Source organism: Chrysochloris asiatica, unplaced genomic scaffold (assembly GCF_000296735.1).
Source record: "Chrysochloris asiatica unplaced genomic scaffold, ChrAsi1.0 scaffold00100, whole genome shotgun sequence".
Taxonomy (NCBI): Eukaryota; Metazoa; Chordata; class Mammalia; order Afrosoricida; family Chrysochloridae; genus Chrysochloris; species Chrysochloris asiatica.
In genome coordinates, this window is record NW_006408618.1 from 1384804 (window position 1) to 1407441 (window position 22638).

The window sequence follows — 22638 nt, forward strand, 5'->3', positions numbered from 1 at the left end:
CTCTCTGGGATGGGCAAAAATATACTCTGTAAATAAGACATGAACATGGAAAAGCAATTTTGAGTACCCAATGCTACTTCTGTAATAGAAGCATATTTGTGATCATTTGACATTTGTGAAAAATTGTAGGTCTTGAAATACCTTTTACAGGTAGAATCCTACAGCTAGCTATTCATATATATTTATATATAGAAGCCCTGGTAGCATAGTGGATTACAAGCTAGGCTGCTAACCACAAGTCAACAGTTCGAATCTACCAGTAGTTTTGAAAGAGAAAGATGAGATTTTTTGCTCCCATAAAATTTGATAGCCTCAGAAACCCTGTACAGGGTGGTTCCGAGTCAGAATTGACGTGACAGCACACCACCACCATCATATATAAGAAATCTTGGTGTGGAACTGTAGGATCAGCACTGGATTGCCAATCACAAGGTTGGCAGTTCAAACCCACCAGCTGCTCCTTGGAAATCCTATAAAGGATTACTATAAGTCAGAACTGACTTGACGGTATATATATATGTTGTTGTTGTTATGTGCCGTGGAGTGGGTTGCAACTCATAACGACCCAGTACAGGGTTTCCGAGGCTGTAAATCTTTACGGGAGCAGAAAGCCTCATCTTTCTCCTGTGGAAGGAACAGCTGGTAGTTTCGAACTGCTGACCTTGTAGCTCGCAGCCCGATTCATAACCACTATGCTCCCAGATATATATATATATCTGGAGAGAGAGAGAGAGTGAGAGTGAGAGTGAGTCCTGGAGTCCTGACATATATCTGGAGAGAGAGAGAGAGTGAGAGTGAGAGTGAGTCCTGGAGTCCTGGTGTGGCGCTGTGGGTTAATGCGTCAGACTGCAAAGCCATTTGAACTGCAAGGTCGGTGGTTCAAGCTTACCAGCTGCTCCTCAGAAACCCTATACAGGGTCGCTATGGGTCAGAATCGACTCAACGGCATTTAACAACAACAATATGGCTCCATATAAGTACTGGACTGCTACCTGCAAGGCCCACAATTTGAGCCTGCCAACCACTCCACGGGAGAAAGATAAGTCTCTCTGCTTCCACAAAGATTTAAAAGCCTCAGAAACACGGTACAGGGTTGTAGTGAGTCAGAAATGACTCGATGGCACTTAGCAACAGCACCTTTATTATGGTGTCCTGGTGGTATAATGGGTTAAGCACTCAGCTGCTAAGCCAAAGGATGACAGTTTGAACCCACTTAGTGGCCCTGTGGGAGAAAGACCTGACAACTTGTTCCATAAAGATTATAGCCAAGAAAACCCTATGGGGCAATTTGACCTCTGTCACATGGGCTCCCTATAAGTTGAAATTGACTTGACGGCACCTAACAAAAATATATGTGTATTGAATGCTGTAGGGAATAGAAAGATTGTACACCTGGTCTCTGTCCTGACATTAAGGAGCTGCTAACCACAAGGTGATGGTTTGAATTCACCAGCTGCTCTGCAGGAGAAAGATCTAATAGTCAGTTTCCATACAGATCCGCATACTTGGAAGCCCTCCAGAGCAGTTCTACTCTGTTCTGTAGGGTGGCTATGAATCGGAATCTACTCGATGGCCATGGAGTTGGGTCCCAAAATTGCTTACAATCTAGTTGTTGTTGTTGTTAAGTACCGTGGAGTTGGTTTCGACTTATAGTGACCCTGCACAGAATTTCCGAGGCTGCAAATCTTTACGGGAGCAGGAAGCCTCATCTTTCTCCCGCGGAACGGCTGGTAGTTTTGAACTGCCAACCTTGAGGTTAGCAGCCCGATTTATAACCACTATGCTAGCAGAGGAAGGCAAAGCCAAGTAAAACCAAACCCACTGCCTTCAAGTCGATTCCAACTGATATCAACCCTATTCAACAGAGTATAATTGTTCCATATGATTTTTACGGAAACAGATTGCCACATTTATATAAGATACTAAAAAATAAATACATAAAGTGCCAGAAATCAATACAAGATTACATATCAAGTGATACTGGAAATTGATGCTGTGATATTAAGGAAGATGCCTCTATGGGTTGGGAAGTCAGGGAAGACTTCATGGAGGAGGGGAAGCTTCAGCTACACAGAAACGAGAAGTACAGGACCCTTCTGATGGAGGGACCTTTACTAAGCAATAGATGAATAGATTAAAAGACTGTATATGGAATCAGTTTCCTATTGCCCCTTTGTTTACAAATCTTCTGTTGAGAATACAGGATTATCTCGCCTAGTCCATGTTTTGTTTTTGTTTTTTTAAGTTTTTATTGTGAATTGAGTGAAAGTTTACAGGACAGATCATCAGTTTTACATTCAACAAATCATATACCTTGTTTCATTACAATGATTATAATCCCCTCCATGTACCATCAAATAGCAGTATTTCTCTCACTTTAGCTCTTTTTTTTTTTTTAAATACTCAGGCATATATAATAATTTACACCACCAAAAGGCACATTCTGCAAGCCTGCCTCCTGGTCACCAGCTCTCAGTCCCTCTCTTCCTGTGAGTCTAAAGTCCTCAGTTGCTCCCTCTCCCCATGTCCCCATCTCTGCCTCCATCTCGGGTGTCACTGCTTCTCTGGATAATGTCTCACATTCCGCTTGTGCTCTTCTCCGTGATGGTCCTAGGGTCCTTTGTTTCTGGACTACAAGATTAACTACTTCCCTGTTTTGATACAAAACTTCTACTTTTACAATTTGACAGTCACAATTAGTCATGATAACAATTACTCATTACTGATTCATAAGAATCTTATCCCCATCTCTTTTAAACAGACCCATCTAGACAAGATGAAAACTATTCAGTGGGGACGCTTTCTACCCACACACACTCAAACTAAACTCCCTCTTGAAACCTTGTAAGCCAGTCACTTCATGCCTTTATTGCCCCCTCATTTTAGGTAGTCAATGTTTAAGTTGCCTGTCCCTATCTAGTCTGTGTACACAGAGGATAGAATTGATACTTGATGTGAAGACTCCTTCCCTCTCTATTGGTATTGAGAGTTACTACCTCCACGCATATAGGTCAAGTTCATCAAATTGTAGCAATTTACCCTCATTTCCTCTAGCAAACATTGTGGGTTTTTGTTTTTTTTTTATGTTCCTCTAGTCAAGTTCTGGTTATCAAGCTATCAAGGCTAGGTCAAATGGGTACTGTCTGCAAGTTTCAGTGTTCTTGTGCGTCTCCCCTCACTTCATATCAGCTGGATCCTAGTCCATGTTTATAACAGACCATTAGATAATTATTTTAATTCTACTCATAAAAATATGGGAGCAACTGTCATGATTACTAATTTGATCACTATATTAGGTAACCTTTATCTTCTGTTGCTTCTGAATTTCTTTCATCAAATTGGCCATTATTCCAGTTATATTCTGTGTAATGGAAGTATCCTGAAACTTGGTGACATGAAATAATCTTTACAACGTATATTAATTCTGTGGATTAGGTATAAGAACAGGACACACTGGTGTATCTTTACTCAATAACATCTAGGACTTTAGCTGAAGATTAAGAGGCTTGGGGTTATTTGACAGATGGAAGCTGAAATTATTGGAAGGCTTATTCATTCACACATCAGACAGGCTGGCTGTTGACTGAATTCTAAGCTGAAGCTATTGGCTAGGACACTGACATATAACCTCTCCATGTAGCCTGGGCTTCCTTATAACATGGTGGCTGGGCTCCAAGGGTAAATGTCTAAGAAAGTGAGTCAGGCAGAAGCTCTATCTCCCTTTATACTTAAACTTACTCATACAACATTACGTCCACTATGTTCTATTCCTTGAGGCGGTCACAAATGGCCTGCCTAGTTTTTCTGAGAGTGATAAGATTTCAAAAGAGCATTGGGAACTGGAGTGTTCCTGTGACTTGGTTTGGAATGTAGCAGTAGTGTCAGAAGCCATTGAAATTCAAGGGGGACGGGGGCAATGAGAAGAATCATCATCATGCCAAAGGTGATTCTTGAACCTCCAGTCTCCAACTTGTTTCCAATTCTGACTAGCTGTACTCCCATAGAAGTCTCTACTTCTCTGCTGGGTTTAATAAAGAATTGCAGTGACCACATACAACTCAGACCATATTGATGATGATGTGGTTTATTGGGGAAGCAACAGGCTACATCAGGATCAGTGTGGAGGTAGCAGGAGGAACTCAGGAGACAGGATATAGTTGGCCAATCAGGGTATATTCCAAAGGCCCACTCTCAGCTTTCTCTCAACCTACAGGTAGGCCTCACTCTTGACCTGACTTCCACCTCTAGGCCCCACTCTCAGATGGACTAGCAGGCCATTATCTAGACCACGCTAGCTCCCTCTTGCACTCTATCTCATTCCAGATAGTGTTACTGCTCTTTATATCAACCAACAAGTGCTCGAAGGCACCCTACTCCACTAGCAAGCTTCCTACCTGAAGATGCTCAGCTCACTTTCTCTGTGGGTCAGCAAGCCCACTGCAGCCATCTTCTCCTGCCAATCTCCTTGTTCACCTCTCATAATACTACTGGTGTCTTGTACCATTTTATGTCATCTCCAATGCTACTTTTGTCTCCTGAGTCTAAGAAGTTCTCAGCACAGGGACCTTGCATCCAGGCTCTTCTTCTTAATGATAGTGAGATTTACTATTTTATAAGGAAAATTTTTTATAAGCCTACTCTTCCCACCAAGATCACAAACTGACCAATTCCTTTAATAGGTGGCAGTCACCTAATTTGCATAGCAATTGACCAATGTCCACTGGGTTTTATACACCTTATTTGCATCATAAACTGTCTAATCCCTTTGCAGATTGTGGTCTAGCAAATAATCTTAGCAGCACTACAAACCCAGAACCAGAAGGCACAGGAAGAGAAACCCATTGCAAAGCATACATTGTCATTCTTTCTCCTGCTATACATCACTTGCACCCAGCTGTTGCCATAAAGGCTAAATGAATATCAGGCACAGGTCTATTTTTTGGTGATAGAGAAAGGACCCTTGGTTCTGTGATATGAAGCATATGCTGCAATTTGCATTCCCATTAGTGAAAGAAAGGCCTCACATTCACCATAGAAATGGTTCATTTTATGGCCTTCTATTTATTGTTTTGGAGTCCTCGTGTAGCACTGTGGATTAATGCATCAGACTGCAAAGCCATTTGAACTGAAAGGTCGGTGGTTCAAGCTTACCAGCTGCTCCTTAGAAACCCTATACAGGGTCACTATGGGTCGGAACCGACTTGACGGCACTTAACAACAACATTTATTGTTTTGGTGTGATGTCGTCTCGATATGGCATTGCAGGTTAATGTGCTGGACTGCAAAGTTGGTTTGAACCACAAGGTCGGCAGTTCAAGCTTACTATCTGCTCCTCAGAAATCCTATATGTGGTTGCTATGAGTTGGAACCAACTTGACAGCACTTAACAACAACAACAACTATTGTGCTAACCAAGACCAAGACCTGCTGAGATGGTCCTTACTTTATTGGAATTTACATTGTAGGCTACATAGTATAAATTATAAATACAGATATAAATTATTGTGTGTGGGTAGAAAGATAAAACAGGATCCACAAAGAGAGCTTGGAAAAAAAGCAGAGAAAGACGGCATGCAAGCACATAGGGAGAGAGGATTGATGGAAAAGCTAATTCGATGGTTGGTGTGTTGTTGCAAAGCAGGAAATTATGAATGATAGTATTTGCAGCTTGGTAGGTGGAAAACAGCAGAATAAGCTCCAAGTAGTAACATAACAAAAAGACTTTACCAATATATTTAACATTAGCTTTCTGCTTTGTCAGTTATTCACAATTTGATTTATTTCAACTCCAGAACTATGTATTTTACACCTATTATGCACCTGTTTCCCCATCTGTGAGCAGCAGAGATGATATGAAAACTGAGACTGTGGCCTCAGAGAATTGATATGTTTCAGGGAGGGAGCAGCAATGTGCTCAAGAGTAACACAACTGTGAAGGTGGCACAGGACTGGGCAAAACTCCATCTTGCATAGAGTCACTAAGAGTCAGAATGAACGCAACAGCATTTGACAATGGGGAGGGAATTGTAGTAAAATGATATATTTCACTTTTTCATTCTAAAATGAAAATGTGGATTGTCAGAGTGGTGATACAACTTAAAGATTAAATGAAATTAGAAAGAGTGTTTCCCAAATTTCTCTGCGTCCACACTTTTGATATAGTACAATGAAGATGCTTTCATTAGTTTTATAAAAATAATGATTCAAAGAGTCCAGAGAAAAATGTCTTAGAATAGTGTTTCCAAGTTTATCCAACAATAAGTCCCTGGATGGTGCAAAGAGTTAACATGCTTGGTTGCTTATCAAAAGGCTGCAGCCTAGAGTCCACCCAGAAGCTTCTTAGAAGAAAGGGCTGGCAGATTAGTCTGTGAAAGCAGTCATTAATCCTATGAGGCCATCATAAGTCTGAACTGACTTGATAACAACTGGTTTTATTAAGTACAAAGTCCAGGACCCTTCTTCTAGAATTTGGGTGTTGTTGTTGTTGTTATGTGCCATTGAGTTGCTTTCAATTCATAGCGATCCTGTGTAGAGTTTCCAAGGACATAGAGATCCAGAGTAGAGTTTCTGAGAAGCAACTATTAAGTATTAACTGCCAACCTTGTGGTTCAAAACAAACTTGCAGTCCAGCGCTTACCCTACAGTACCACATCTGGAGCTTGGGTAGGCTTAGGAAACTATACTTTTACAGGGAATTCTAACACAAGACAAATTTAGAAAAATTGTGACTTTATCAACTGACTGAATAATACTGGTGCTGTTACAGATTAATACAATACAAAATCATTCAAAATGCTACCTCCATGTATCAAAATGTTTCCAGCAAATGTGAATCTCTGACTAAAAAAGAGTTCATTGTAGTTGTGTAAATCTATACAGCATTTAAAAAAATTTAGCCTTTCAGAAGACTCTGAAGAAAGGTAAAGCATGCAGTGTTTAAAAATAACCAAAATTATTTTAGGTTCAAGGTAATCTATGATTCAAAATTTAAATTGTACTTGTTATTGTTGTTGTTATGTGCTGTGGAGTCAGTTCCGACCGACTCATAGTGACGCTGTGCAGGGTTTCCAAGGCTGTAAATCTTTACGGGAGCAGAAAGCCTCATCTTTCTCCCGCGGAACAGCTGGTAGTTTCGGACTGCTGACCTTAAGGTTCGAGGCCCGATTCATAACCACTATGCTACCAGAGCTCCTTGTACTTACAGTTACCAAATTTTTTCCCTTTCCCTTTCTTATACTTTAACAATGTTGTTGTCAAGTGCCATCAAGTCAGTTCCGACTCACAGCGACCCTGTATAGAGTTTCTGAGGAGTAGTTGGTGGGTTTGAACTGCTGACCTCACAGTTAGCAGTCCAGTGCTTATCCTACAGTGTCACACCAGAACTCCCTCTGTAATCATAAGTATTTTTTGTTTGTTTGCTTGCTTGTTTTTGTCTCCAACTTCTTTATATTTCTATTGCATTTTAGAAGATAGGACTATAACTATTAAAAGTCCTCATACAAGACAAATTTTCTAAAAAGTGAGACTTTAATGTTACCTCTCACACTGGAGTCCTAGTGTGGTAGGATAAGCATTGAACTACAAGGTCAGTTATAACTGCATGGCCATCAGTTCAAACTCATGAGCCGTTCCTCGGAAACCCTATATAGCATCACTATGAGTCAGAACCAAGTTGACAGCACTTAACAACAACAACTTACAAGTAAGATCAGAGAAGAGTCTCTGGTACTGGGACTGTTGTGCAGTGAAGAAAGCACTGGCTTTTGGAGTCAGAGAGGGTTTGATTTGAACCTTACTATTTCTTAGCAACTTTAAGAATCTGGTCAATATACTTCCTAAATTTCAGTTTCATTATCTTTCAAATGGGGATTGTGTTACTTACTTGTAGCATTTTAATTTTAATTTATAAATGAAAGGATGGAGATAAAAGTTTACATTTTGAGTACAGCCTATAGAAGATGCTCAAGAAATTTAGTACGCCACTTTATAAATCATCGTCACCATCACCATTATCAACCTCACAGCTAGGAAGGACTAAAACCCTCCTCTGTGCCAGGGAGAGTGTGAAGTGCTGCGGGTACAGAAATGGTATGAGACACTGCAGTGCGATGGGTCACTTCTATATGACCTTACTCACCAGGTAACTTCCACCAAATGACTAAATATTGTCATCATTATGGTTGTTGTGTGCCACCGAGTTGGTTCCAACTCACTGTTATCCTTAAATGCCGCTAAGTCAGTTCCCACTCATAACAACCCTATGTAGGGTGTTGGATCTGAACCGACTCCACCACGGCATTTATTAACAACAACAAAATCCAACACTTGGAGTCCTGATGTGGCTTGTAAGAGAAGCACGGAATCACTAAACTGGTGTGGCACTGCGGGATAAAGCACTGGACCCTAACGTCAGCTTGAACTCCGAGGTCTGCAGTTTAAACCCACCAGCCATTCATTGGTTATAAGAAGTAAAAGTAGTTGCTTTTTAAACAGGGAAAAATAGAGGGAAGGTAGTAGGAAGCTATTGTTTTCATAACCAACCTAGTTAGGACTCTTTGATTCTTATGTGGGTATACAACCTTGATTAAAAAAACAAACAAAAAACTTAAGACGTTATAATTATCATGATGTTTGTGATTTATAGCAAAATAAGATCTAATTTTTTTCTATCTTTTTTTAATCTATGCCTCTACTCTATATACTGGAGTCCTGGTGTCATGCTGTGGGTTAATGCGCCAGACTGCAAAGTCATCTGAACTGCAGGGTCAGTGGTTCAAGCTCACCAGCTGCTCCTTGGAAACCCTATACAGGGTCACTATGGGTCAGAACCAACTCGACAATACTTAACAACAACAACAGCTCTATACTGAATAAATTCAAATTAAACTATGCTATGGTATATAGACTTTACAATTGTTCCATGCAGTAACTAGGTTCAAAAATCTGAAGGGAATACAAGGGAAAGATAATATACAGCTTTTTGATAAAGGATGTGGGGAAGTGGGGAAAATAAAGAACATTGACCTGAGGATTTATTTTCTGGTTTACAATGATTAAAATGTCACTAGAACTTTCTTAACTTTGCTTTCAGAGTCATGTATTTAACATTTAAAATGTAATTTTTTCCCCTCCCTGAAACTCTCTCCTTTTCTCTGTTATTATGTCTTTTTTAAAAACGACCTTGTCTTCTACAAAGTGAAGCAATTACCTGGATAATAGAGGAACACTAACTCTGTCTCAGTCAGTCAGTTGAATTGTGTAGATTATTATATAGATCGAGTCATTTCCCCTTTTCATTTTGTACAGAAAGATAATGTACCATGAACATGTGTCAGTCTATAAATCTTTGAAGGATCTGTGTGAAATGGTATTCAAGGTAAAATAGTACTGAGAGTCTACAGTTTCCTTTCATTATGCAACTTCCTTTTAATTTTGTTTAAATGACCCAAACGATTTCATTGAATTCTTTAGAAAAACCTGTTCCATGTTGCTGTTGGTAGGTGCCATTGAGTCCATACCAACTCACAGGGACCTCATGCACAACAGAATGAAACACTGCCTAGTCCCGCGCCAACCTCACAATAGTTGCTATGTTTGAGCCCATTGCTGCTGCCATTGTGCCAATCCGTCTATTTGGGGGTCTTCCTCTCTTTTTCTACAACCTTCCACTTTACCAAACATGATATCCTTTTCCAGGAACTGGTTTCTCCTAGCAATATGTCCAAAGCATGAGACACAAAGTATGGCCATCCTGATATTAGCCATTAATAATTTTATGTCACTAAATAATTAATGACATGACATGTAAGAGTGTTGCTCCTAGGGAAGGTTGTTGTTGTTGTTAATTGTCATTGATTCAGTTCAGACTCATAGCTTTCTATAGGGTTTCTGAGGAGAGGCTGGGGGGTTTGAACCACCAACCTTGCAATGATCAATCCAGTGCTTATCTTACAGTGCCACATCAGAGAGGTTACTGACTGTTTAGTATGATGAATTTTTATGGAAAATTTATGAATACCAGCTCAAACGCTTTCTTCATAAATTCTTTCCCTCTAGTGGAGCCCTTCTTGGCATTTCCTTTACTTTTAGTTTTTCCATCTAATACCACACTTGTTCCTTTGTAAGATCTTTTTAGACATATGGTGTCTCAGCACTACATAACTTTGAGGAGACAGAATAATTTTGCAATTAAATCCAACATTCCAATGCTTGGTCATCAAATAAACGTAAATTTGTGAGGTATATGATACATAATATGTAAATGATGCAGAAGACATCAAAACAAAATGGAAGGAATACACAGCATCATGATACCAAAAAGAAATGGTCAGTGTTCAACTATTTTAAGATCATATAATTAAGAACCAATGGTACTGAAGGAAGAAGTCCAAAGTGCACTGAAGGCATTGGTAAAGAATATGACTTCAGGAATTGATGGACTACAAACTGAAATCTTTCACCAAACTGATACAGCACTGGAGGCACTCATTCATCTATGGCAAGAAATTTGGAAGAGAGCTACCTGGTCAACTGATTGGAAGAGATCCATATTTGTGCCCTTTCCAAAGAGAGGTGCCCCAAAGGAATGAGGAAATCATTGAACAATACCATTAATATCACATGCAAGTAAAGTTTTGCTAAAGATAAATAAAAAACAGCTGCAACAGAACATCAGTGATGAACTGCCAGAGGTTCAAGCCAGGTACAGATGAGGACGTGGAACAAGGGTTATCATTGCAGATGTAAAACAGATCTTGACTGAAGAAACTGCCAGAAAGATTTTGTCTGTGCTTTATTGACTATGCAAAGGCTTTCAACTATGTGGATCATGACAAGCTATGGAAAACGTTGCAAGAATGGGTATTGCAGAAAATTTAATTGTGCTCATGAGGAACCTGTACGACCAAAGGTAGTTGTTCAAATAAAACAAGGGGAAACTGAATGGCTTAAAACCAGAAAAGTTGTGCACCAGGGTTGTATTCTTTACCATACTTATTCAATCTGTATTCTGAGCAAATACTCTGAGAAACTGGGTTATCTGGAGAGGAACATGGCATTAGGATTGGAGGAAGACTCACTAACAACCTGCAGTATGCAGATGATACAACCTTCCTTGCTGAAAGGGAAGAGGGCTTAAAATACTTACTAATTAAGACCCAAGACCACAGCCTTCAGTATGGGTTGCACCTCATTGTATGTTGTTAAGTGCCTTCGAGTCGGAGCACCTCAATGTATAGAAAACAAAAATCCTCACAACTGAACTGAACTGAAATAGCATCACGATAAATGGAGGAAAGATTGAAGTTGTCAAAGACTTCATTTTGCTTGGATCTATCAGCAACACTCTTGGAAGCAGCAGTCAAGAAATCAAAATATGTATTGCATCAGTCAAATCTGCTGCACAGGACCTCTTTAAAGTTTTTATGAGCAAAGATGTCAGTTTGGGGACTACGGTGTGCCTGACTCAAGCGTAGAAGAATTAATGCATTTGAGTTATGCTGTTGGAAAAGATTATTAAACGTACCATGAACTGCCAAAACAACAAATAGGTCTGTGATGGAAGAAGTGTAGTCAGAGAATGCTCCTTAGAAGCCAGAATGTTGAGACTTGTCTTTTATACTTCAGACTTATTATCAGGAGGGACCAGTCCCTGGAAAAGGACATCATGCTTGGTAAAGTAGAGAGTCAACGAAAAAGAAGAACACTCCTCACAAGATGGACTGGCACAGTGACAGCAGCAATGGGCTCAAGCATAACAATGATTATGAGGATGGCACAGGACTGGGCAGTCTGTTGGGCATACGATCTCTATGAGTCAGAACTGACTCGACAACATCTAACAACGATAGGTAAGTAGATAGAAAGCTACTGTCAAGTCAACTCCCACTCCTGGTGACTTTTTGCATAAGAGAATGAAATGTTGCCTAGTCCTGTGTCATTAGCATGGTTGTTGTCATGTTCTAGTCCATCGATATCACTGAGGGCTTCCTTTGCCCTCATTGGCTCTCTAGTTCATCAAGCATGATGTCATCCTTATGATCAATTCCCCTGATGACATAGCTAATGTAATCAAGTTGGATAATCTTCTGTTGTGATCCATAGGCTTTTGTTGGCTATTTTTTAGGAGTAAATTGCCAGCTCTGTCTTCCTAATCTGTTTTAGCATGCAGCTCTGCTGAAACCTGTTCGCTATGGGTGACTCTACTAGTACTGGAAATATTGATGACACAGCTTCCAGCATCATAGCAACATGCAAGCCACCATAGTGTTGTTGTTAAGTGCTGTCTAGTCGGTTCTGCCCCATAGCGACCTTGTACAGGGTTGCCAAGGAGTGACTGGTGAGCTTGAACCGTCAACCTTGCAGTTCAAACTAACCTTGCAGTCCTGTGCATTAACCCACAGCGCCATACCAGGACTCCAAGCCACCATAAAAGGACTGTTAAATCAGACAAATACTCTTCTGGAGCTTTTTTAGTTTGGTTTATACATCAGAAAAAGGGGAAGGGACACGACCAGCAGGGGTTGGCTCCCTTCCTTTGAGATCTATTTGTTCTTTTTTCACCATCGGCAAACAGAGTGACTGATCTTTATCAGGGCAGGGACTTGTGATATCCAGTTTCTGTGCAGTTAACCTTTTAGGAACAGAACCCATATTCATGATACATAATAGTTCCTACATAATACAAAAGTCTGCAGGACACATGTGTTTGCTATCTATTTGTATGGTCAGTGCTTTGCAGATTTCATTTAGTTGGGAAATTCTGTTACAGCAGGGTTTCTGAACCCTGGCACTTTTGATATATTGTTGTGGGGGTAGAGGTTGTCCTGTGTATTGTAGGATGTTCAGCAGTATCTCTGTTCTCTATTTAGTAGATACTAGTAACACCCCTTTTTCCAATTGTGACAGCCAAAAATGTTCCCTAGGGAAAAGATAATTTCTATTTGAAAATCACTTTGGTATAGCTAAGAGGTGGTAGATGGAGGTTACTTGGTCTGGTAACCAGATTCTATGCAAGCTTTAATTTTTCTATACTTTTCTTGCCATTGTTTTGGCATTTACTGTACTATTAAAGGAGCTCTGGTAGCGTAGTGGTTACGAATCAGGCTGCGAACCGCAAGGTTAGCAGTTTGAAACTACCAGCTGTTCCGCGGGAGAAAGATGAGGCTTTCTGCTCCCATAAAGATTTACAGCCTCGGAAACCCTGTACAGGGTCGCTATGAGTCAGAACCGACTCCATGTTACATAACAACATACTCTTAAGTTTGGAGGCTTTTAGCGCTACTAGGAAGGTCTAGAACAAAGGAAGGATTAAGAGAAATAGGAAGTTAGATGAAAAAGTTAATTTAAAAAAGAAAATGAGTTCTAATTTATGCATGTAAAATTTGAAATGATGATAGACTATCAAAGTGATGTGGATATTTTCTACTTCAAGAGAGGTTGATGTAGAGGTATGGTGCTGTATGATAAGCATTGGACTGCAAGCTTGGCAGTTCAAACTCACCCGCTGCTCCTAGGAAACCCTATACAGGGTCGCTGTGAGTGACTACTTGCACTTAACAACAGCAAGCAACAAATGTGAGTTCAGCCTTGGTGGCACCACAGCTAAGTGCCTGGCTGTTAACCACAAGGTTGGCAGTTGGACTCCACCCAGTGGCTCCATGGGAGCAAAATCTGGCTTTCTACTCCTGTAAAAATTACACTCTGGAAAACTGTTTGGGGGCAGTTCTACTCTATCACATAGAGTCACCATGAGTTAAAAATCAACTTGATGGCAGCTGTGTCAATGGGTTGAATTGCAGCCCCCAAGATTATATTTCAAGTTGGCTTGGCCATGATTCTTAGTGGTTTGGCAGTTATGGGACATTGTGATCACACACCCCCCACCCCATGGTGTGATCTGATGTCATTATCCTCCATTTTTTATGTGTTTTAAATCCAGACCTCTTTAAGAGGCAAGATTAGGTTGTGTTTGTTAAATTAACAAGGAAGATTAGGGTTATAGCCCTGATCTTGTGTTAGGGAGTTTCTCTGGGGTGGCCTGCAGCATTTTTGATCTCACAAGAGATTAAAGGAAAGAGAAACAAGCAGGGATGGAAGGACTTCAGTACCACCAAGAAAGAAAAGCCTGGAGTGGAGCCTGTCCTGTGGACCTGGAGTTCCTGTACTGAGAATCTCCTAGACCCAGAGAAGAGTAGTGCTAACACACATGGACATCTCCAAGGAACACTGGGCCCATATAGGTTGAAAGGAAACAAGGACCTTCTCCCAAAGCCTAGAGAGAGAGACAGCTTTTCCCTAGAGCTGGCACCCAGATTTTGGATTTCTAGCCTCCTAAACAGTGAGAGAGAGAATCAAGTTCTGCTTGTTAAAGCCGTCCACTTTTGTGGTCTTTCTGTTACAGAGGAACTAAGACAGCGCCTAACAACAATATTGATAAAGCCCCAACTACAAGTGTGGGCAGGGGCGGGGGGAGAAGAAAAAAAGAAAAATTCTATGTATTAGTTATGTATTCCAAAGATCATTGCAAGGAACTGATGGGAAAGAAGTGGATGGGCTTGTAGGTTTGGATTGAGAGGGATAAGGAACAGCAGGGACACCCAACAACTTTAGATCAGGGGTGGGGAATCTTTTTTTCTGCCAAGGATCATTTGGATATTTATAACATCACTTAATACAAATTTACATTGCTATGGAACAAGCTCTCGCATTTATTGACTTTTGAGTCCCTCCTGCGTTTGCCTAACAGGGCCAGACCACATGATTTTGCAGGCTTATATGGCTGGTGGGCAGGATGTTCCCCACCCCTGCTTTAGATTATCATGTATTCTAATAGTACTTTTTTTGACTACTATGTACTGAGGATCAGCTGAGGGGCACTTGTTTGCTAACTTAAATAATCTCATTCCTGGAGTAAGAAGAAAAGGGTGTTCAACATAATGATGAATATCAAATAATTGTCATTTAGCAATGTATACCTTCTTTTTAAAAACTCTCACTGTTGTCAAGTTGATTCCAAATCATAGTGACCTACAGGATGGAGTAGAACTGCTTCATAGGGTATCTAAGACTAAATCTTTACAGGAACAGATAGCTTTTTTTCTACCATAGAACAGTTGGTGGGTTTCAACCAACCTTGTGGTTAGAAGTCCAAGGCTTAACCCACTATGTCACATCGTTCAGTTTCCTGAAAATACAGCTAACCAACTCAATTTAGATGGTTCCTAAGGGAATTGCATGGGTCAAAATTAGGCAACAGATAAGCATAATAAAATGAAAATTTTTATACCTGGACCAATAAATAACATCGTGATAAATGAAGAAAAGATTAAAGTTGTCCAAGATTTTGTTTGGATCCATTATCAGTGCTTTTGGAAACAGCAGTCAAAAAATCAAATGGCCTATTGCATTAGGCAAATCTACACAAGACCTGTGACACTGGACTGGTAACTGCAAGGTTGACAGTTCAAACCCACCAGCCTCTTCTCAGAGACCCTATTCATGGTTGATATGAGTTGGAACCACCTCGATGTCACTTAACAGCAATGACAAAAGTGTTCAAGAGCAGATATCACTTTGAAGACTATGGTGCACCTGACCCAAGCCACGGTATTTTCAGTCAGTTCACATGCATGCGAAAGCTGAACAATGACTAAGGAAGACCACAGAATTGATGCACTTGAATTATAGTATTGGTGAAAAATAATATACCATGGACTGTCAGAAGACGAAACAAATTTGTTTTGGAAGAAATAGGTAGGTGAGACTTCTTTCCTACTCTGGATATTCCAGGAAGGACTAGTCAAGTAGTTGTTGTTATTGTTACGTGCCATGGAGTCAGTTCTAAGTCACAGCAACTCAGTTTAGGGTTTCCGAAGAGTGAATGGTGAGTTTGAACTGTCGACCCTGTGGCTCAAACTGACCTTGCAGTCCTGTGCTTATCCTATAGGCCACACCAGTAGTCCAGGTCAAGTAGGGGGTCAGTGAAAAGGTGGGAGACCTTTAATGAGATGGACTAACTCAGTGGCTGCAACATTGGGAGGAAACAAAGATTGTGAGGATGGCACAGGATGGGACAGTGTTTCATTCTGTTGTTTATACAGAGGGTCCCTATGAGTCCCAACTGACTCCAAAGCATCTAACAACAACATGACCATGTAATTAGAAATATGTGGCACTGTAGGATAAGCACTCAACTGCAAGGTTGGTGTGAATTGTAAGGTCAGTGGTTCAAACTCGCCAGTTGTTCCTCAGAAACCCTATACAGGTCGACTCCGTGGCACTTAACAACAACTTTCAGCATTTTTCACATTAAAAGTTACTATGCCATGTTCCACACCACAAAAGCATTTGAAACCGCCATTCCTCCATCCTGACTGTTTTCTGGTGTGAAGATTCACTCTGAGCTTCCTGAGAACCAAGACAAAAAGTGAAACATGGTTATATTTGTATATGCCTTTTCTAGTAAAAGAACTACCCTGCCCTTCTGTAGCGACTTCTGACACTTCCTCGTGTTAGAGTCTAAAACGAATTTCTCAGCGGTGACAGATGAAGAAAAGCATTGCTAGCCCAGAAAGGGTAAGTTTTCTTTATCCTGACATCCCTCACAGGACCTCCCCCTCAAACCCCGCCTCCGGGCTGGCCAGTGCTTCTTCCTCTGCAGTTGCTGCCTTCTAAGATCAGAAAGCTTCTTGCAAGAGGCACTTGAGAAGCCCTTAGGAATTTTGGAGTTTTAGGCAGAAGGTCCCTAAATTAGCTTCTGGGCCTTTCAGCAACCATAAAAATCTGGATTGGGCTCCCTGTTGGTCACTAAGGATTGAGGAGTGGTTACTTTTTTGACCCAGACCTTAGCATGGTGAAAGTATGTCTTCTCCCCAAGGTTTCTGCCTCTATGGGTGCTTCGCTTCCCGACAGAAAGCAATCTTCAACGCTGAGGACTCATAGAGGACCAGCTGTGGAATCCAGTAGAATGAAGAATTTGAGAAGAGAATGGCAGCCCTTGCCATCCACTCAGATGACTGCTAACTTGACACGCCCCCTTCCGCCTACCAATCAGCGCCTGTCTCGATTGGCCAAGCCCTGTGAAAACCGGAAAATTCCTTTTAAATTTTATTAGGATAGATTTCTTTTTTTTTTTTTCTTCAGTTGGCCTAGGTCATCCTATGAAATGTGCTCAAAACTGGAAAACCGAAACAATTTCAGAGTTAATCTCGTGTTGAGAAGCGAAATTGTAGACCTCGCCATAGAAACCGTGGATTCTTGGAGGGACAGGGAAAGGGAAGCGAAGGTTCTGGGGAACAAACTACAACTCCCAATGGGCATTGCATGAACTCGGAGCGCGCTGGGCGAGAGGGCGGGCTTAGGGGCTTAAGGAGGAAGGTTTAGGGTCAAAGGGTTTTTCTTTGACTTCCCGAATGTGAGCCAGTATCTGGGAGGGGTTGAGGTGGGTGGAGCGGTGGCCGCTAGGCTCTTGGGCTTTGCGTCCTCCTCCCTCCGGTTTCTCCGCCTGAGACGTAAGGGGGGGGCGTGGCTCGCGCGGACGTTGGTGGGGGTAGGAGAGCCGCGGGACGTGGATGACGCGTCTCCTTCCAGCTCAGCGGTGTGTGAAGTGTCGCGGCCCCGCAGGCGATTGGCTGTTGAGAGGCGAATACGCGGCGGCCGTTGGTCGCCGACAGCACGGAGCGAGAGCCGGGGCGGGCGAGGGGGATATGGGGCGGCAGTGGCGGCGGCGGCGGCAGGAGGAGGCGGGCGCAGACGAGCCGGCGACCGCACGAACAGCGACAGTCCCCCGAGTCCTGTGAAGCGCCCCTGTCCGCGCCGCCGCGGGTCCTGGGAGAGGGAGACTGGGACACAGGCCGTCAAGGAACCACTTCGCCGGCGACATAGCCCTTAGGACGCTCGGTCCCATCCTTGCGCTCGTACTCCAGCTCCTCCATCTTGGCCTCGGCATTGGCGGCTCCCGGGAGGATGTGCCGCCTTCTGGCAGGGGGAAGAAGGAGGAGAAGATGAAGAAGTACCAGCGGGCCCTGGCCCTGGTCTCCTGCCTCTCTCTGTGCTCCCTAGTCTGGTGAGTAGCAGCTAGCTACCACAGGGGAATTCCCCTCTAGGGGAAGGGTTGGGGGGAGAGGGAGCAGCCCAGGTCACACCCCCCCCCCCCACGTCGTGTTGGCTTTTAGACTGAGGGTCTCCGAGACCCCCAGGAAGAGGCAAACTGATGACTCCGCGACTCTCCCACTGCCTGGCTTGGCAGCACACCTTGCGGAGATTTTCGTGGTGTGTTTTGAAATGTACAGTCTCTTAAGTGGGAAGGAAAGGTGCCTGGGTAGAGAAAACCATCTAGTGCCTTTGTACTCAAGTGTTACTTCCCTTTGGAGGAGCGGTGACTTGCTTGAGATCGTTTTGAAACGGACGGTAGGTGAGTTGTCAGGTGTTTGATTTCAGAGTGTGGAAGGGCATGAAGCACACCTGATGTAGTAGATGTTCGGACAGGTGGTTTTGAAAAGGTGAGTCGTCATGAGGGTTAAGAGTAAGCAAGCAGTAGTTTTGGCGTTTTCCCGCAGAATCTTTGGTCTCAGGTACATTTTGGACTGCCTTTCTTAGAAACTTTTAGGGGCGTTATGAAGTACTTTTTCAGGGGAGATGGATGATGGGCATGATGGTGGGGAGGTTGTCTCAGGTGTATAGTGTGTGAAGTTAATTGTGGTGTGGCTTGGGTAATGTGGTTCTCCAAGTAATAGGGTAAGTTCTATATTTTGAAGACAGGGAAAATTGCGATGTCCGGAAAAAGTTTTATGGAGTTTCTGGCAACCTCTGGTACATTTGGATTTTTAGCGAGAAGAGCTTGTAAGGCAAAGAGGATTACTCTCAGGGAATATTTTCAGAGAGGTGTGATATTTGATGAGTGAAAATGGTTTTTCAGTTAAAGTTATAGGCTTTCTGTTAAAATATAAGTAAAAGTTTTCTGTTTTGCTTATTTCGACAATATTTTCATTTTTATTGGTGCCTAATGGAGTGCTTAAGGAGCTCTGGTAGCGTAGTGGTTACGAATCGGGCTGCGAACCTTAAGGTCAGCGGTTCGAAACTACCAGCCGCTCCGTGGGAGAAAGATGAGGCTTTCTACTCCCGTAAGGATTTACACCCTCGGAAACCCTGTACAGGGTCGCTATGGGTCGGAACCGACTAGATGGCACTTAACAACAACAACAGTGGAGTGCTTGGAGTCCTGGTGTGGCGCTGTGGGTTAATGCACCAGACTGCAAAGCCGTTTGACTGCAAGGTCGGCAGTTCAAGCTCACCAGCTGCTCCTTGGAAACCCTATACAGGGTCGCTATGGTTCGGAATGGACTTGGCGGCACTTGACAACAACAACAATGGAGTGCTTGGTGTGGCATTGTGGGTTAATACGCTGGACTGCAAAGTCGGTTTGAACCGCAAGGTCGGTGGTTCAAGCTCACCAGCCACTCCTAGGAAACTGTTCAAGGTCGTTGTGGATCAGAACGGACTCGGCGGCACTTAACAACAAATGTGTCCTGGAGTCCTGGTGTAGCGTTGCGGGTTAATGCGCTGGATTGCAAAGTCGGTTTGAACCTCTAGCTCTGCGATTCAAGTTTATCAGCCGCTCCTGGGAAACCCCATACAGGGGTCACTATGAGTCGGAACCGACCCAATGGTAATTCACAGCAACAACAACAAAGACAGCCCTGGAGTGGCGCTGTGGGTTAATGCGCTGAACTGCAAAGTCAGTTTGAACTGCAAAGTAGGCGTTCAAGCTCACCAACCGCTTCTGGGAAACCGTATACAGGGTCGCTATGGGTCCGACCGACTCGACGGCACTTAACAGCAGCAACAATAGAGTCCTTGTGTGGCCCTGTAGAATAAGCACTGGACTGCTGTCCACAAGGTTGGTGTTTCAAATCCACCAGCTGCAACTTGGAAACTTTATTCAGGGTTGCTATGAGTTGGACCCGACTGGACAACACTTAACAACAGCAATAGATTTCAGAGGTGTTGTAGGGTTGTTGCTCACATAAAATACGTAAATGATGGGGATTTTTATTGAAAGGACAAGTGGCATTATAGAAAACAAGAAATTTGACCTCATGTCATGCATTCAAAGCGCTTTTAATAAAACCAAACTTTATTTCCTTCCTTCACTTTATAAGGACATTATCCAGATGTCATTAACACCTTCTTTTAATATTTAATATTATGTTGGATACTTTTAGTATTATGTTGGATACTGAGAAGTGCCTGCGGAAATGACATACTCATCTTACTTTAAGTTTGTACATGAGATCCTGCAAACTTGTATTCATAGTCACCTCTCTGGGGGACTGCCTGGTTGTTTTTAAATTGTTTCATTTCTTTCCTTTCCCCTTGGTCTTGTCCATCTTTTGACCATGTCATTTTTCAGCACTTCCTGAAATGGTTTATAAGCACTTTTCATTCAAATTTTAAATGCACCACTAAGCTCCGAATTCTTTCTTTTTTAAATCATGGGGTGGAAAGTAAATCAAACATTAGACTGTGATTCTTAAAATCATTTGTTGATTTGAATTGACAACATTTCTCTTAACTTTAATTTCTGGCTGTCTTTTGTTTAAGCCAACCTCAACGCGTTAGCACCTGTATCCTTTAGCTGCTCCTTGGAAACCCTATCCAGGTTGCTATGAGTTGGAACTGTCAAAGGGCTGTGGAGTCTGTTCCAACTCAAAGCGACCCTTTAGAGTTTCTGAAGAGTGGCTGGTAGTGTGGACCACCACCCTTGCAATGTTTATCCTACAGCTCCACACTAGGATTCCGAAAATTGGGTAATGAGGGTTTAAGGCAAAAGCGTGAAAGTTTAGGAAAAGAAATCTTAGCTTAAGAAAAACTGGATTGGTATATTTTGATATTTGTTTGGACATTTTAATTAAGCTTTGGCAGAGGCATTTAAAATGGTAGGCTTGAGTTGTTTTGGAAGTGTGATGATGAGATAGGGAAAAGGAATCTGTGCTCTGTTGATTGACAAAGTGTCTTTGAGACTTTTTCTCGTTTGTGAAGTGCTGTCGGAGTTGGTTCCAATTCATGGCGACTCTGTATAGGGTTTCCAAGTCTTTTTTCTTTGCAGGAGCAGAAAGTTTCATCTTTGTCCCACAGAGTAGCTTATGGCTCAAACCTCGAACCTTGAAGTTCATAGTCCATTGCTTATCATATGGAGCCACTGTGCTGTCTCTCCCTGCCCTTGAGAAATGGAAATATTGAAATTACAACACTGCCTTGATTGAAGGTCTAATTCTTGCTACAATCTGGTCTGCTCAACATCTCTTTCCTTGTGCACAAAAATGGTAACATAGCTGTTGTTGTTAGCTGCCTTTGAGTCGATTTCAACTCATGGAGACCTCATGTGACAGAGTAGAACTGCCCTTTAGGGTTTTCTAGTCAGTGATGGTGCTGCAGGTTAAGACTTAGGCTCCTAACTGCTATATTCTTGGCTGAAACCCACCATAGGAATAAGACTATACTGTCTGCTCCCATAAAAATTTACACAGTCACAGAAATACTCTGTAGCAATTCTGTGCCCTATAGCGTCGCTATGAGTCAGAATGGACTTGACTACAGTGAGTTTTGGTTTGGTTTTTAAAATCTTTACCAGAAAAGAGCCCTTTTTGGGGAAAGGAGTCGTTAAGCATTCAGCTGCTAGCCAAAAGGTCTGTGGTTTGAACCTTCCAGCAGTCCGCAGGAGAAAAAAACCTGATGACCTGTTTCTGTAAAGATAGCAGCCTAGGGAAACTTCTATGGGCAGTTCTTCTCTGTCCTGTAAGTTCCCTATGAGTTGAAGTTAACTCAGTGGCAAACAACAGTCTCTATGGTAGCAGATTCTGCCAACCTCTCATTTAGCAAGCAAACACTTAACCCTTGTACCACCAAGGCTCCTAATCCACTGTAGGGTCAGATGAAAAGTTTGTGAAAGAGTTGACAGAGCTCCTCATATTAGCCATTTTTGTTATCTTGGTTATTCATAAGTTTATCCCCCAATTTTGTGACTCATTCCTATTTTAAGCTGTCACATTTAGTAGATTTATGAGCATGGTCCTGATCTGGTGCTGTAGCATAAGCTCTGGACTGCTAATCACAAGGTTGGTGGTTCAAACGCACCGGCCGCTCCTCAGAAACCTTATCCATGGTTGCTGTGAGTCGGAACCGAATTGATGGCCTTAACAACAGTCACATGAATATGATATGTTTATGCTACAGTATAACTTCACAGAAAAATCATTCCATTTCCTTATTCATTCTAGTTGCTATTTCTTCCTTTTGTATAATTTATAATTCTTTATTGTATAGTACAGCATATTCTAGGTATAAATGCACTATTAGCTACAGCACAGAACAATAATGAAGTTGTTGTTAAGAGCCATAGAGTCAGTTCTGACTCAGAGTGAACCTGTATAGGGTTTCTGAGGAGTGGCTGGTGGGTTTGAACTGTCGACCTTGCAGTTAGCAGTCCGGTGCTTATCCTACAGCACCACATTAGGGCTCCTCAAATATCATAAAGGTCCTTAAAAAGCTCCTTAGGAACACCAAGAGAAGAAGTTGCATTCTAATGATGCTCCTTTCGCTAATTTTATGCCCTCCAACAAAAAAAAAAAAAAAAAAAAA

The 22638-nt window shown here is 42.1% G+C and overlaps 1 protein-coding gene across 3 annotated transcripts in view; it reads left to right on the top strand.

Moving 5' to 3' along the window:
- The first annotated feature begins 17673 nt into the window (after nt 1-17673).
- The window catches only part of SUCO (SUN domain containing ossification factor), a 142753-nt gene continuing 137788 nt past the window's right edge, over nt 17674-22638 (top strand). Inside the window, exon 1 of one of the 3 annotated variants that reach the window (XM_006867051.1) lies at nt 17674-18064. In XM_006867051.1, coding sequence (XP_006867113.1) covers nt 18003-18064 — 62 coding nt within the window. In that variant the 5' untranslated portion in view covers nt 17674-18002. The remainder of the gene's footprint in view (nt 18065-22638) is intronic. The other 2 variants (XM_006867050.1, XM_006867049.1) reach the window with 2 other exon arrangements.